The sequence below is a fragment of the Cetorhinus maximus genome, unplaced genomic scaffold (genome assembly GCF_964194155.1).
Source record: "Cetorhinus maximus unplaced genomic scaffold, sCetMax3.hap1.1 HAP1_SCAFFOLD_2236, whole genome shotgun sequence".
NCBI lineage: Eukaryota > Metazoa > Chordata > Chondrichthyes > Lamniformes > Cetorhinidae > Cetorhinus > Cetorhinus maximus.
The window spans coordinates 1-15,455 of NW_027598175.1; the positions used below are offsets into that span (position 1 = coordinate 1).

A 15,455-nucleotide genomic window follows, 5' to 3' on the forward strand; every position below is an offset into this window, starting at 1 on the left:
GAATTCCTCCTACCCCAGAGAGTTGTGGATGCTCCATTGTTGAATATATTTGAGGCTGGGATGGACAGGTTTCTCTCAGGGGGTTAAGGGATACGGGAGCAGGAGGAAAGTGGAGGTGAAGTGCAAGATCAGCCATGATTGTAGTGAATGGCGGGGCAGGCTTGATGGGATAAATGGCCACTTCCTGCTCCAATTTCTTATGTTCTCATGTTCAATTTATTCACTCCCCCCTCATTGACCATGTGATTCGCAACTACCTCTTGTCTAATGAAGGCAGATGCAAAGAATTCATTTGGAACCTCAGCTCTGCTCTCTGTCTGCACAAGAATATCTTTTTGATTCCTAATCGGTCTTACTCTTCCTTTGACTACACTTTTACTAATTATATCTTTATAAAGACTCCTTGGTTTCCTTTTATATTAGCTGCTCATTCTCACTCTCTCCTTTGCTCTTCTCGTTCCCTTCTTTAGATTTCCTCTGTATTTTCTATATTTCAGCTTTATTCCCTGATTTTTGATAACTATTATTGTTCTGAAGATTATGCCATTCTAATTATCTTTAGAAGTCAAACTTCCATCGGTCACAGACTTTCACCTACAAGAATGGCATTGCTCTCCCGGTTGTGCCCAAGGTTGGCATTGGTGGGGAACCCATCCATGTGAATCAGCTATCTCTGTCTGATGTGGACGAATTGGCGAACAAGAGGCCCACATTAACCTACGGCCAGGCCAAGCAGACCCCACCAGCAGATTTCATCCCAGGTCACGTGGCATTTGATAAGAAGGTAACATTTTCACAACTGCTCAACAATTGCCCCTTGAATCCATCTCCCCATCAGAGCCCTCTCTGAGAGAGCTCTCCCCGTAGTCCCATTCCCTTTTCCATCACCCTGTACTGTGCTCATTCAGTGAAAGGAAGTGTTTTTTATGTTCAAACAGGTATTGAAATTTGATGGCTATTTCAAAGAGACAGTTCATGAATCTCCAGAGGAATATTATCGGGTTCGACCAATCGTCCTGTACTACTACCTGGAGGATGACAGTATTGCCATTCACGAGCCAGAGGTGGACAATGCGGGACTACCCCAGGGCAAGCTGATCAACAGGCAGCGTCTCCCAAAGAATGACCAGGGTGAATGCTGGCACTGGAAGGATCTCAATGTGGCCATGGACATGGTGGCCTATGGCAAGCGATACCGCCTCACTGGCTGTGACAAGTTTACATGTGTAGGTTGATCCTCTGCTCACACCACATCATCCTGTACAATCACCACTGTCAAAGGCCTGTCTATGCAGTACCTCTATCTGAGTCTGCAAAGATCATGCTTACTGTAGAGAGGGGAAATCAGCTAGGGATCCTGCTCCTGATCACTGTCCAGTGATCCCTGGGTTAGAGCAAGAGAGAGAGGGGAAATCAGCCAGGGTTCCTGCTCCTGATCACTGTCCAGTGATCACTGGGTTAGAGAAAGAGAGAGAGGGGAAATCAGCCAGTGTTCCTGCTCCTGATCACTGTCCAGTGATGCCTGGGTTAGAGAGAGAGGGAGAGGGGAAATCGCCAGTGTTGCTGCTCCTGATCACTGTCCAGTGATCACTGGGTTAGAGAGAGAGAGGGGAAATCAGCCAGTGTTCCTGCTCCTGATCACTGCCCAGTGATCCCTGGGTTAGAGAGAGAGAGAGAGGGGAAATCGCCAGTGTTGCTGCTCCTGATCACTGTCCAGTGATGCCTGGGTTAGAGAGAGAGAGGAAAGCAGCCAGGGTTCCTGATCACTGTCAGGGTGAGAGAGTAAGGCATTGAGCAGCAGTTCTTCCTGTAACAAATTCATTCCCCGGACTGATCCCAGCCAAGCATAGCCCCCAGTGGTGAAAAATTAAATGCAGAGTCAAAGAGTTGACCTGGACTTGATGAGGAAGTGCTGAGCGGTGTGCAGGCCGGGCTAAAAGCTTGGGCCTTGATATCAGTGAGTGAGTACAAAGGTACCAGTGTGGTTTATTTTATTTCAGAGCTTTGTTGGGTACAATCTTGTTCTATTCCTCCTTGGTCTTGTTGATGACCTCTTGTTATCTCCTATTTTCCAGGATTTCATGGTGAGCCACGGCATTATCCCGAATTGTCCAGAAATGATCCCACCAGATCCCTACATAGAAAACCGCAAAAGAAACCCTGCTCGGGAGCATGTCACTCCCTCCGACTTTGACAAGCTGAAACAGTTCTTGACCTATGACCGTAAGGTTAGTGTCCTGACCATTGACCCTACGGTTAGTATCCTGACCTTTGACTGGGAGCTTTGTGACCCAGTTGCTTGGTTACAAGCTACAAGTTACTAGATTGGAAGTTAGGTACCAAATGGAAAACAGAGTATTGATTGGGTAAGCAGAGAGTCTGCGCTGGATTTCGCAAACAGTAATGGGATGACTGACCGGTTAGTCTGTCTTTGAAACTTTGGCTGAGGGAAATGTTCCTCACTAACGCTCCCAATGCATCATTGTATTCAGTTTGAAGATGATGCAGCTGACCAGGCTGCAGTTATTGCTATGCCTAGACACCCAGAGCCTGTGATGGTTACACCCAGGGCCTCCAGTGCATGTGATTCCAGGCTTCGAGTGGTGGAGGATGTGCAGGGAGGTGGGCACCTGGGAAAAGGCTCTGGTTGGGGGGGTGGGATCTGTGGGGGATGGAGACTGGGGAGGAGGAGGCCTGAGGGACAGATTAAGGAAGGGCTGGGGTTGGGATAGAATGGTCTGTAGGGTGAAATTCCAAGAAGCAGACGTTCCAGGAGGAAATGGCGATGATGGGCAGCGGATCCAGAAGAGGGGCACCATGTATTGCAGGAGGAAGGGGTTCCAAGGGGATGGACACTAGAGCAGGGTTCGAGGATATGAAGGGACTGAGTGCGACAGGTAATGAATAATCTCTCGGTCCCTCTCCCTTTATTAACTCTTTCACTGACTCTCTTCTTCCCTTGGGCAGGTTCTGAGATTTTACGCGTACTGGAATGACACAGACAATATGTTTGGTGAATGTCGCCGATACATTATCCATTACTACCTGGCGGATGGGACTGTGGAGATCCGTGAAGTTTACGAAAAGAATGATGGACGAGATCCATTTCCTCTAATGGTGGGGAGACGGCCACTTCCCAAGACACTGAAAAATCCGAGAGGTGAGATTCGGACTTTCGGAGAGAAGCCCACTCCACTCCTCTAAACACTGACTCTCACTGGGGTACGGGTCCCACACACACTGACTCTCACTGGGGTACGGGTTCCACACACACTGACTCTCACTGGGGTACGGGTCCCACACACACTGACTCTCACTGGGGTACGGGTCCCACACACACTGACTCTCACTGGGGTACGGGTCCCACACACACTGACTCTCACTGGGGTACGGGTCCCACACACACTGACTCTCATTGGGGTACGGGTCCCACACACATTGACTCTCACTGGGGTACGGGTCCCACACACACTGACTCTCACTGGGGTAAGGGTCCCACACACATTGACTCTCACTGGGGTACGGGTCCCACACACACTGACACTCACTGGGGTACGTGTCCCACACACACTGACTCTCACTGGGGTACGGGTTCCACACACACTGACTCTCACTGGGGTACGGGTCCCACACACACTGACTCTCACTGGGGTACGGGTCCCACACACACACTGACTCTCACTGGGTTACGGGTCCCACACACACACTGACTCTCACTGGGGTACGGGTCCCACACACACTGACTCTCACTGGGGTACGGGTCCCACACACACTGACACTCACTGGGGTACGGGTCCCACACACACTGACACTCACTGGGGTACATGTTCCTCACACACACTGACTCTCACTGGGGTACGGGTCCCACACACACTGACTCTCACTGGGGTACGCGTCCCACACACACTGACTCTCACTGGGGTACGCATCCCACACACACTGACTCTCACTGGGGTACATGTTCCTCACACACACTGACTCTCACTGGGGTACGGGTTCCACACACACTGAATCTCACTGGGGTACGGGTCCCGCACACACACTGACTCTCACTGGGGTACGGGTTCCACACACACTGAATCTCACTGGGGTACGGGTCCCGCACACACACTGACTCTCACTGGGGTACGGGTTCCACACACACTGACTCTCACTGGGGTATGGGTCCCACACACACTGACTCTCATTGGGGTACGGGTCCCACACACACTGACTCTCACTGGGGTACGGGACCACACACACTGACTCTCACTGGGGTATGGGTCCCACACACACTGACTCTCACAGGGGTGCAGGTTCCCCACACACTGACTCTCACTGGGTTACGGGTCCCACACGCACTGACACTCACTCAGGTACAGGCCACACACACTGACTCTCATTGGGATACGGGACCCACACACACTGACACTCACTGGGATACGGGTCCCACACACACTGACTCTCACTGGGGTACGGGTCCCACACACACTGATTCCGACTGGGGTACGGGTCCCACACACACTGATTCCGACTAGGGTACGGGTCCCACACACACTGAATCTCACTGGGATACATTTCCACACACACTGACCCTCACTGGGGTACGGGTCCCACACATACTGACTCTCACTGAGGTACAGTTCCACACACACTGACTCTCACTGGGGTACGGGTCCCACACATACTGACTCTCACTGGGGTACATGTTCCTCACACACACACTGACACTCACTGGGGTACAGGTCCCACACACACATACTGACACTCACTGGGGTACAGGTCCCACACACACTGTCTCTCCCTGGGCTACAGGTTCCTCAAACACACACTGACTCTCACTGGGGCACAAGTTCCTCACACATTGACTCTCACTGGGATACGGGTCCCACACACACTGACTCTCACTGGGGTACGGGTCCCACACACACTGACTCTCACTGGGATATGGGTCCCACACACGCTGACTCTCACTGGGATACAGGTCCCACACGCACACTGACTCTCACTGGGGTACGGGTCCCACACACACTGACTCTCACTGAGGTACGGGTTCCACACACACTGACTCTCACTGAGATACATTTCCTAACACACTGACCCTCACTGGGGTACGGGTTCCACACAAACTGACTCACACTGAGGTACAGTTCCACACACACTGACTCTCACTGTGGTATGGGTCCCACACACACTGACTGTCACTGGGGTACCATTCCACACACACTGACTCTCACTGGGGCACGTGTCCCACACACACTGACTGTCCCTGGGGTATGGGTCCCACACACACTGACTCTCACTGGGATAAAGTTCCATACACACTGACTCTCACTGGGGTACGGGTCCCACACGCACACTGACTCTCACTGGGGTACGGGTCCCACACACACTGACTCTCACTGGGGCACAAGTTCCTCACACATTGACTCTCACTGGGATACGGGTCCCACACACACTGACTCTCACTGGGGTACGGGTCCCACACACACTGACTCTCACTGGGATATGGGTCCCACACACGCTGACTCTCACTGGGATACAGGTCCCACACGCACACTGACTCTCACTGGGGTACGGGTCCCACACACACTGACTCTCACTGAGGTACGGGTTCCACACACACTGACTCTCACTGAGATACATTTCCTAACACACTGACCCTCACTGGGGTACGGGTTCCACACAAACTGACTCACACTGAGGTACAGTTCCACACACACTGACTCTCACTGTGGTATGGGTCCCACACACACTGACTGTCACTGGGGTACCATTCCACACACACTGACTCTCACTGGGGCACGTGTCCCACACACACTGACTGTCCCTGGGGTATGGGTCCCACACACACTGACTCTCACTGGGATAAAGTTCCATACACACTGACTCTCACTGGGGTACGGGTCCCACACGCACACTGACTCTCACTGGGGTACGGGTCCCACACACACTGACTCTCACTGGGGCACAAGTTCCTCACACATTGACTCTCACTGGGATACGGGTCCCACACACACTGACTCTCACTGGGGTACGGGTCCCACACACACTGACTCTCACTGGGATATGGGTCCCACACACGCTGACTCTCACTGGGATACAGGTCCCACACGCACACTGACTCTCACTGGGGTACGGGTCCCACACACACTGACTCTCACTGAGGTACGGGTTCCACACACACTGACTCTCACTGAGATACATTTCCTAACACACTGACCCTCACTGGGGTACGGGTTCCACACAAACTGACTCACACTGAGGTACAGTTCCACACACACTGACTCTCACTGTGGTATGGGTCCCACACACACTGACTGTCACTGGGGTACCATTCCACACACACTGACTCTCACTGGGGCACGTGTCCCACACACACTGACTGTCCCTGGGGTATGGGTCCCACACACACTGACTCTCACTGGGATAAAGTTCCATACACACTGACTCTCACTGGGGTACGGGTCCCACACGCACACTGACTCTCACTGGGGTACGGGTCCCACACACACTGACTCTCACTGAGGTACGGGTCCCACACACACTGACTCTCACTGAGATACATTTCCTAACACACTGACCCTCACTGGGGTACGGGTTCCACACAAACTGACTCACACTGAGGTACAGTTCCACACACACTGACTCTCACTGTGGTATGGGTCCCACACACACTGACTGTCACTGGGGTACCATTCCACACACACTGACTCTCACTGGGGCACGTGTCCCACACACACTGACTGTCCCTGGGGTATGGGTCCCACACACACTGACTCTCACTGGGATAAAGTTCCATACACACTGACTCTCACTGGAGTACGGGTTCCATACACACTGACTCTCACTGGGTTACGGGTTCCACAAACACTGACTCTCACTGGGGTACGGGTCCCACACACACTGACTCTCACTGGGGTACGGGTTCCACAAACACTGACTCTCACTGGGGTACGGGTCCCACACACACTGACTCTCACTGGGGTACGGGTCCCACACACACTGACTCTCACTGGGGTACGGGTCCCACACACGCTTACCCTCATTGGGGTACGGGTCCCACACACACTGACTCTCACTGGGGTACGGGCCCCTCACACGTTGACCCTCACTTGGGTACTGTCCACAGATGTTCACTCTCTTTCTCTCTCTCACATACACACACAATCACTTATACACTCTCTCTCCCTCTCTCACAGTCACTTAAACTCTCTCTCTCTCACAGCATTTACACGCTCTCTCTCTCTCTCTCTCTCGCAGTCACTTACATTCTCTCTCTCTCTCTCTCTCACAGTTACTTACATACTCTCTCTTTCATGCTGTCGCTTACACTCATTTTTCTATCTCAGTCACTTACACACTTCTCTCTCTCTCTCTCACACACAACATTTACACTCTTTCTCTCACAGTCACTTACACAAGCTCTCTCTCTCTCACATTCATTTACACACTCTCTCTCACTCCCAGTCACCACTCTCTCTCTCTCTCTCTCTCTCACACATAGTCACTTACATACTCTCATCTCTCTGACACGGTCATTCACACAGACTCTCTCTCTCACATTCACTTACTCTCTCTATCTCTGTCTCTCTCTCTCACACACTGTCACTTACATATTCCCTCTCTTTGCAGTCAACTTCCCCTCCATTTCAATGGAGTTGTCTGACCAGGAGGTGAAGGAATGGTATGGTCCAAGGGATTTCATTGTTGGTCAGCCGGTCACTCTCCTCGGACGCGAATTCTTCATCTACGACTGTGATGAGTTCACAAAGAATTACTATTACCACAACATAAGGGGGGCGGAGTTTCATCCTGTAGATGTCATCAAGAAACCTGCCCCGCCAGAAAAAAAGGTTTGCATTGTGGGGAGGGCCTCCTCTCTTAATGGACTGTACCACCCCCAGGAACCTGCTTAATGGGCTGCCTATTGGGTGTGTGATGTTGATGGACTGCCTGAGGTGGGGATTTCAGGACCCAGCGGATTGTAATCCCTTGCTTTCCTTGGATGCACTGTCATTATCATAGAATCACAGAATCGTTACAGCACAGAAGGAGGCCATTCAGCCCATCATGTCTGTGACAGCAGCTCAGCTAGTCCCACTCTCCCACCTTTTCCCCATAGCCCTGCAAATGTCTTTTCTTCAGATAATTATCCAGTTCCACTATGAAAGCCTAACCATTCGCTGTGTAAAAATGGTCTTCCTCCTCTCGCTGTCCTTTATTTGTCTTTCACCTTCAAACAGTATCTTTGCTTCTCAATCCTTGCACGACCTGGAACCATTTCTCTCTATCTACTCTGTCTCAATGTCTCATGAATTTGAACACCTCTATTAAAGGTCGTCTCAGCCTTCTCTTCTCTAGGGAGAACAATCCCAATTTCATCAATGTATCGTTGTAACTAAAGTTCCTCATCCCAGGAACCATTCTTGTGAATCTTTTCTTCGACTTCTCCAAAGCCTCCACCTCCTTCCGAAGTGTGGTGCTCTGAACTGGGTGCAGTACCCCAGTTAAAGCTGAAACAGGATTTTACACAGGTTTGTCATAATTTCCTTGGTTTTGTGCTCTACACCTCTATTTATAAAGCTCAGGATTCCCCATGCCTTATTAACCACTTTCTCAACCTGCCCTGACATTTCCAATGATTTGTACAGGTCTCTCTGCTGCAGCACCTTCTTTAGAATTGTATCCTTTAGTTTATATTGCCCCTCCAGGGCCTTCCTACCAAAATGAATCACTCCACACTTCTCGGTATTAAATTTCATCTGCCACATACCCAGCCACCCCACCAGCCTATGTCCTGTTGAACTCTATCCTCCTCACAGTTCACAATACATCCAAATTATTTGGCATCTGCAAATTTTGAAATTGTGCCCTGTACATCATAGTCTAGGACATTAATGTAGATCAAGAGAAGCTGTGGTCCCAATATCCCTGGGGAATATAACCCTAACCTTCTTCCATTCCAAAAAACAACCAATCATACAAACATACAAATTAGGAGCAGGAGTAGGGCCATTTGGCCATTCAGCACAGTCAAGCCATTGTTTCCAGGACTGTCACTGACCTCATCTCCTCTGGAGATCTTCCCTCCACAGCTTCCAACCTCATAGTCTCCCAACCTCGGACAGCCCACTTCTACCTCCTTCCCAAAATCCACAAACAGAACCATCCAGGGGAAGGCAGTGGTGTAGTGGTACTGTCACTGGACTAGTAATCCAGAGACCCGGGGGAATGCTCTGGGGACCCGGGTTTGAATCCCATCACTGCAAACACTGGGATTTGAATTCAATAAACATTTGGACTATGAAACCATTGCTGATTGTCATAAAAACCCATCTGGTTCATTAATGCCCTTTAGGGAAGGAAACCTGCTGTCCTTATCCAGTCTGGTCAACAAGTGACTCCAGACCCACAGTAATGTGGTTGACTCTTAAATACCCCCTGAACAAGGGCAATAAATGCTGGCCTAGCCAGTGATGGCTGCATCCCATGAACCAATATAAAAAAAAACAACGATCCAGTCTGTTCCTGTCCCACCTCTCTTGGCTCTATTTTTTCTCCCCTTGTTCAGTCTCTTCTTCCCTACGTTTGAGATTTTTCTGACATCCTACGTCATACCAACAATTTCCAGTTTCCTGACCCTAACAGCCTCCTCCTCACGATAGACGTCCAATCTCTCTAAACCCCCATCCCCCACCAGGATGGCCCGAGGGCTCTCCACTTCTTCCTTGAACAGAAGCCTGAACAACCCCAACCACCACCACTCTCGTCCGTCTGGCTGAACTTGTTCTCTCACTGAACAATTTCTCCCTAAACTTGTCTCACTTCCTCCAAATAAAAGGTGTGGCTATGGGTACCCGCATGGGTCCCAGTTATGTCTGTCTCTTTATGGGGTATGTGGAACATTCCTAGTTTTTTTTTTCTTTTTTTTATTCATTGATGGGATGTGGGCTTCGCTGGCTGGGCCAGCATTTATTGCCCATCCCTAATTGCCCTTGAGAAGGTGGTGGTGAGCTGCCTTCTTGAACCACTGCAGTCCATGTGGTGTAGGTACACCCACTGTGCTGTTAGGGAGGGAGTTCCAGGAGTTTGACCCAGCGACAGTGAAGGAACAGGGATATATTTCCATATCAGGATGGTGAGTGGCTTGGAGGGGAACTTCCAGGTGGTGGTGTTCCCATCTATCTGCTGCCCTTGTCCTTCTAGAAAGTAGTGGTCGTGGGTTTGGAAGGTGCTGCCTAAGGAGCCTTGGTGAGTTTGTATCTTGTAGATGGTACACACTGCTGCGTTGGTTCCAGTCCTACTCAGGCCCCCTCCCACAACTCTTTTTTCCGGTACATCAGTGACTGTATCGGTGCCACTTTATGTTCTTGATTTGGGAAAATTTATCTATTTTGCTTCCAATTTCCACCCCTCCATCATTTTCACATGGTCCATCTCCGACACTTCCCTTCCCTTCCTTGACCTCTCTGTCTCAATTTCTGGTGATAGACTGTCCACCAATATTCATTACAAGCCTACCGACTCCCACATCTACCTCGACTACAGCTCCTCACACCCCGCTTCCTGTAAGGACTCCATCCCATTCTCTCAGTTCCTTCGCCTCCGTCGCATCTGTTCTGAAGATGCCACTTTCCAAAATGGCACTTCTGACATGTCTTCCTTTTTCTTCAGCCGAGGTTTCTCACCCATCAACTGTGGTTGACAGGGCCCTCTCAAATGTGTCCAACCCATTTCCCACACTTCTGCCCTCGCCCCTTCCTCTCCCTCCCAGAACCATGATAGGATCCCCCTTGTCCTCACTTTTCACCCCACCAGCCTCTGTATTCAAAGGATCATCCTCCGCCAACTCCAGCATGATGCCACCACCAAACACATCTTCCCCTTACCTCCTCCCCGTCGGCATTCCGTAGTGACCGTTCCCTCTGTGACATCCTGGTCCACTCCTCTATCGCCCCCAACATGGAACCATAGAAAAGTTACAGCACAAAAAAAGGCCATTCAGCCCATCATGTCTGTGTTGGTTGAAAACACTAGCTGCTCATTCTAATCCCACTTTCCAGCATCTGCTCCTTGCAGGTCACAGCGCTTCAGATGCAGATCCAGGTACCTCTTAAATGAGTTGAGCATTTCAGCCTCAACCACCAATTTAGGCCGTGAGTTCCAGACACCTACCACTCTCTGGGTGAAAAAGTTAAAGGGCTTGTCTTATGAGGAGAGATTGAGCAGTTTAGGCCTATACTCACTAGAGTTTAGAAGGATGAGAGGAGATCTAATTGAGGTATATAAGATGCTAAAGGGGATAGACAAAGTAGGTGTGGAGCAGATGTTTCCCCTTGTGGGGCATTCTAGAATGAGAGGCCATAGTTTTAGGCTAAGGGGTGGTAAATTTAAATCAGAGATGAGGAGGAATTACTTTTCTCAAAGGGTCGTGAATCTGTGGAATTCACTACCTCAGAGCGCAGTGGATGCCGGGACGCTGAATAAATTTAAGTAGGAGATAGATTTTTAATCAGTAACAGGTTGAAAGGTTATGGGGAGAGGGCGGGAAATTGGAGTTGAGGCCGAAATGAGATCAGCCATGATCGTATTGAATGGCGGAGCAGGCTCGAGGGGCTGAATTGCCTACTCCTGTTCCTAGTTCTTATGTTCTTATGTTCATGTTCCCTCTAATCCTTCTACCAATCACCTTCAATCGGTGTCCCCTGGTAATTGATGTCTCCACGAGGGCAAACAGGCCTGGCCTGTCTACCCTATTTAGGCCCCTCAGAATTTTGCACACCTCAGTTAGGTCAGCCCTCAGCCTCCTCTGTTCTAAGGAAAACAACCCCAGCCTATCCAATCTCTCCTCATAGCTGAAATTTTCAAGCCCTGGCAACATTCCTGTAAATCTCCTCTGCACTCTCTCCAGAGCAATTATGTCCTTCCTGTAATGTGGTGACCAGAACTCTACACAAAATTCCAGCTGTAGCCTAACCAGCATTTTATACGGTTCCATCATTACATTCCTGGTTTTGTATTCAATACCTCGCCCAATAAGGGAAAGCATTCCATTTGCTTTCTTTACCTCCTTATCCACCTGTCCTACCACCTTCAGAGACCTGTGGACATGCACTCGAAGGTCTCTCACTTCCTCAACCCCTCTCAATAGCCTCTGGATTATTGAGTATTTCCTTCCCTCCCAAATGTATTACCTCACAGTTTTCCGGATTGAATTCCATTTTCCACTTTTCCGCCCACTCAACCAAACCATTGATATAATTCTGGAGACATTATCCTCACTATCCTCTTCACTATCCTCTTCACTATCCTCTTCACTATCAACTACATGGCCAATTTTTCTGCAAATTTTCCAAACATGTCTCCCACATTTAAGTCCAAATCATTAATATATACAACAAACAGCAAGGGACCTAACACAGCCCTGTGGAACACCGCTGTAAATCGCTTTCCATTCACAAAAACATCCATCGACCATTACCCTTTGTTTCCTGTTTTTGAGCCAATTTTGGACCCAACTTGCCTGTATCCCATGGACTTTTACTTTTCTGACCAGTCTGCCATGTGGGACCTTGTCAAGTGCCTTATTAAATCCAAGTAGACAACATCCATTGCACTACCCTCATCAATCCTCTTTGTTACTTCCTCAAAAAATTCATTTTAATTAGTAAGACATGACCTTCCCCTACCAAAACCGTGCTGACTATCCCTGATCAATCTATTCCTTTCCAAGTGACAGTTTATCCTGTCCCTCAGAATTAATTCCAATAATTTGCCCGATCAGACTGACCGGCCTATAATTTTCTAGCCTATCCCTCGCACCCTTTTTAAATAATGGTACAACATTAACAGACTTCCAATCCTCTGGTACCTCACCTGTATCTAGCGAGGATTGGAAAATGATCCTCAGAGCGTCCAGTATTTCCTCCCCGGCTTCCTCTAACAGCCTGGGATACAATCCATCCGGCCCTGGTGATTTATCCACCTTCAAGGATGCCAGTCCCTCCAGTACATCCTCTCTCACTGTGCTTATTGTGCCTAATATTTCACACTCCTCCTCTTTAACTAGAATGTCTGCATCATCCCTCTCCTTAGTGAAGACAGAAACAAAGTACTCATTGAGAACCCTGCCCACATCTTCAGCATCAACCCATAAGTTACCGTATACATCTCTGATAGACCCTACCTTTCCTTAGTTATTCTCTTCCTCTTGATGTACTGGTAAAACATCTTTGTGTTTTCTTTGATTTTACCTGCCAATATTTTTTCACATCCTCTCTTTGCTTTCCTAATTACCTTTTCTACCTCACTCCTGTACATTCTATACTCCTCTAGGCTTTCGAATGTATTTTTTTTGTGACTGTTGTAAGCTTTCTTTCCCTGCTTTACCTTACCCTGTGTGCTTCTAGATAATAAGGGGGCTCTATATCTGGCAGAACAGTCTTTATGTTTTGTGGGGACATGTCTACACTGTGCCGGTAGAATGCCTCCCAATGATCTGTCACTGATTTTCCTTTGAGAAGCTGTATCAAGTCCATTTTCACCAGCTCACCTCTCAGCTTTATAAAATTTGTCTTTTCCCAATTTAGAACTTTTACTCCTGTTCTAACTTTATCCTTTTCCATAATGATGCTAAGTCTAACTGTATTATGGTCACTATCTCCAAAACGGTCCCCACTGCTACTTCATCCAATTGCCCAGCTTCATTTCCTAAGACTAAATCTGGAATTGCGCCCCCTCTCATTGGGATTGTTACATGCTGGCTAAAAAAGTTCTCTTGAATGCAGTTCAAGAACTTTGTGCCCTCTGTGCCCATCACAATGTTTGTATCCCAGTTGATATTAGGGTAGTTGAAGCCTCCGTCTATTAATGCTCTTTTGTTTTAGCACTCAGGAATTTGCCTGCATATTTTGCTCTTCTATCTCCCTGTCACTATTTGGGAGTCTAGTACACCCGTAGCAGTGTGGCTGCCCCTTTTTTTATTTCTGAGCTCAACCCATGTTGCCTCATTTGATGATTCATTTAGTATATCATCCCTCCTCACAACTGTAATTGATTCTTTAACCAGTAAAGCTACACCCCCAACTTTTTTAGCCCCCTCTCTATCCTGCCTGAAAACCTGACATCCAAGGATGATGAGCTGCCATTTTTGCCTGTCTTTAAGTGCAGTTTCTGTTCTAACAATAACATCATGCAGCCATGTGCCTATCTGTGCCCTCAGCTCATCCCCTCCCCAGGCACCTTCCCACGCAATTGCAGGAGGTGTAACACCTGCCCTCTTCTCTCCTCCCTCCCCATCATCCAAGGCCCCAAACACTCCTTCCATATGAAGCAGTAATTTAGTTGTACTCCTTTCAATTTAATCTACTGCATTCGCTGCTCATAATTCAGTTTCCTCTACATTGAGGAGACTAAACGCAGACTGGGTGACCGCTTTGTGGAACACCTCAATCAGTCCACAAGCATGACCCAGACCTCCCTGTCGCTTGCCATTTCAACACTCCACCCTGCTCTCATGCCCACATGTCCGTCCTTGGCTTGCTGCATTGTTCCAGGGAAGCCCAATGCAAACTGGAGGAACAGCACCTCATCTTCCGTTTACAGCCTTCTGGACTTAACATTGAGTTCAACAACTTCATGAATTCTGTCCTCGATTTTTTATTACATTCCCAGGTGCCACTCTGTGTCTCGTTCTCATGTTTTTGTTTTCAGACAGCACTGACCCTTTTTCTGCAATTAACACCTACCCTGGACCAAAAGTTTAGTCTTTAATATTATCAGTACTGCTCCCTTTGTCTTCCGTTCCATGACATTGTTGTCTTTTAATCTCTCCTGCTCTCTAACCTATTCCTGAATGTCTATATTGCATCACCAGCCACTCCCCCTTTTATCAACAGCATAAAACCCATCACATTTCTACCTCTCTCCAGTTCTGAAGAAGAGTCATATTGGACTTGAACCATTATCTCTGTTTCTCTCTCCACAGGTGCTGACAGACCCACTGAGCTTCTTTCAGCATTTTCTGTTTTTAATTCACCGTTATTCTCTGTTTCCTACCAACTCCATATCCATTCTGCCTGTTTTTTAACGTTCTTTTCACAGGTTGTGGATGTCGCTGGCTGGGCCAGCATTTATTGCCCATCCCTAATTGCCCTTGAGAAGGTGGTAGTGAGCTGCCTTCTTAAACAGCAAGTGTTACTTGCCACTTGTCAGCCCTGGCCTGGATATTGTCCAGGTCTTGCTGCATGTGGACATGGGCTGCTTCAGTATCTGAGGAATCACGAATGGTGCTGAACATTGTGCAATCATCAGCGAACATTCCCACTTCTGACCTTATGGTGGAAGGAAGGTCATTGATGAAGTAGCTGAAGATGGTTGGGCCTAGAACAAAGAACAAAGAAAAGTACAGCACAGGAAAAGGCCCTTCGGCCCTCCAAGCCTGCGCTGATCATATTGCCCGTCAACTAAAACAT

At 48.7% G+C, this 15,455-nt stretch overlaps 1 protein-coding gene across 1 annotated transcript in view; it reads left to right on the plus strand.

Moving 5' to 3' along the window:
- Nucleotides 1-562: 562 nt before the first annotated feature.
- efhc1 (EF-hand domain (C-terminal) containing 1) overlaps nucleotides 563-15,455 on the plus strand; it is a gene marked incomplete at its 5' end in the record, with an annotated part of 30,597 nt that continues 15,704 nt past the window's right edge. The window contains 5 exons of the mRNA XM_078537347.1: nucleotides 563-784; nucleotides 939-1,226; nucleotides 2,076-2,228; nucleotides 2,968-3,160; nucleotides 7,615-7,835. Coding sequence (XP_078393473.1) covers nucleotides 563-784; nucleotides 939-1,226; nucleotides 2,076-2,228; nucleotides 2,968-3,160; nucleotides 7,615-7,835 — 1,077 coding nt within the window. The remainder of the gene's footprint in view (nucleotides 785-938; nucleotides 1,227-2,075; nucleotides 2,229-2,967; nucleotides 3,161-7,614; nucleotides 7,836-15,455) is intronic.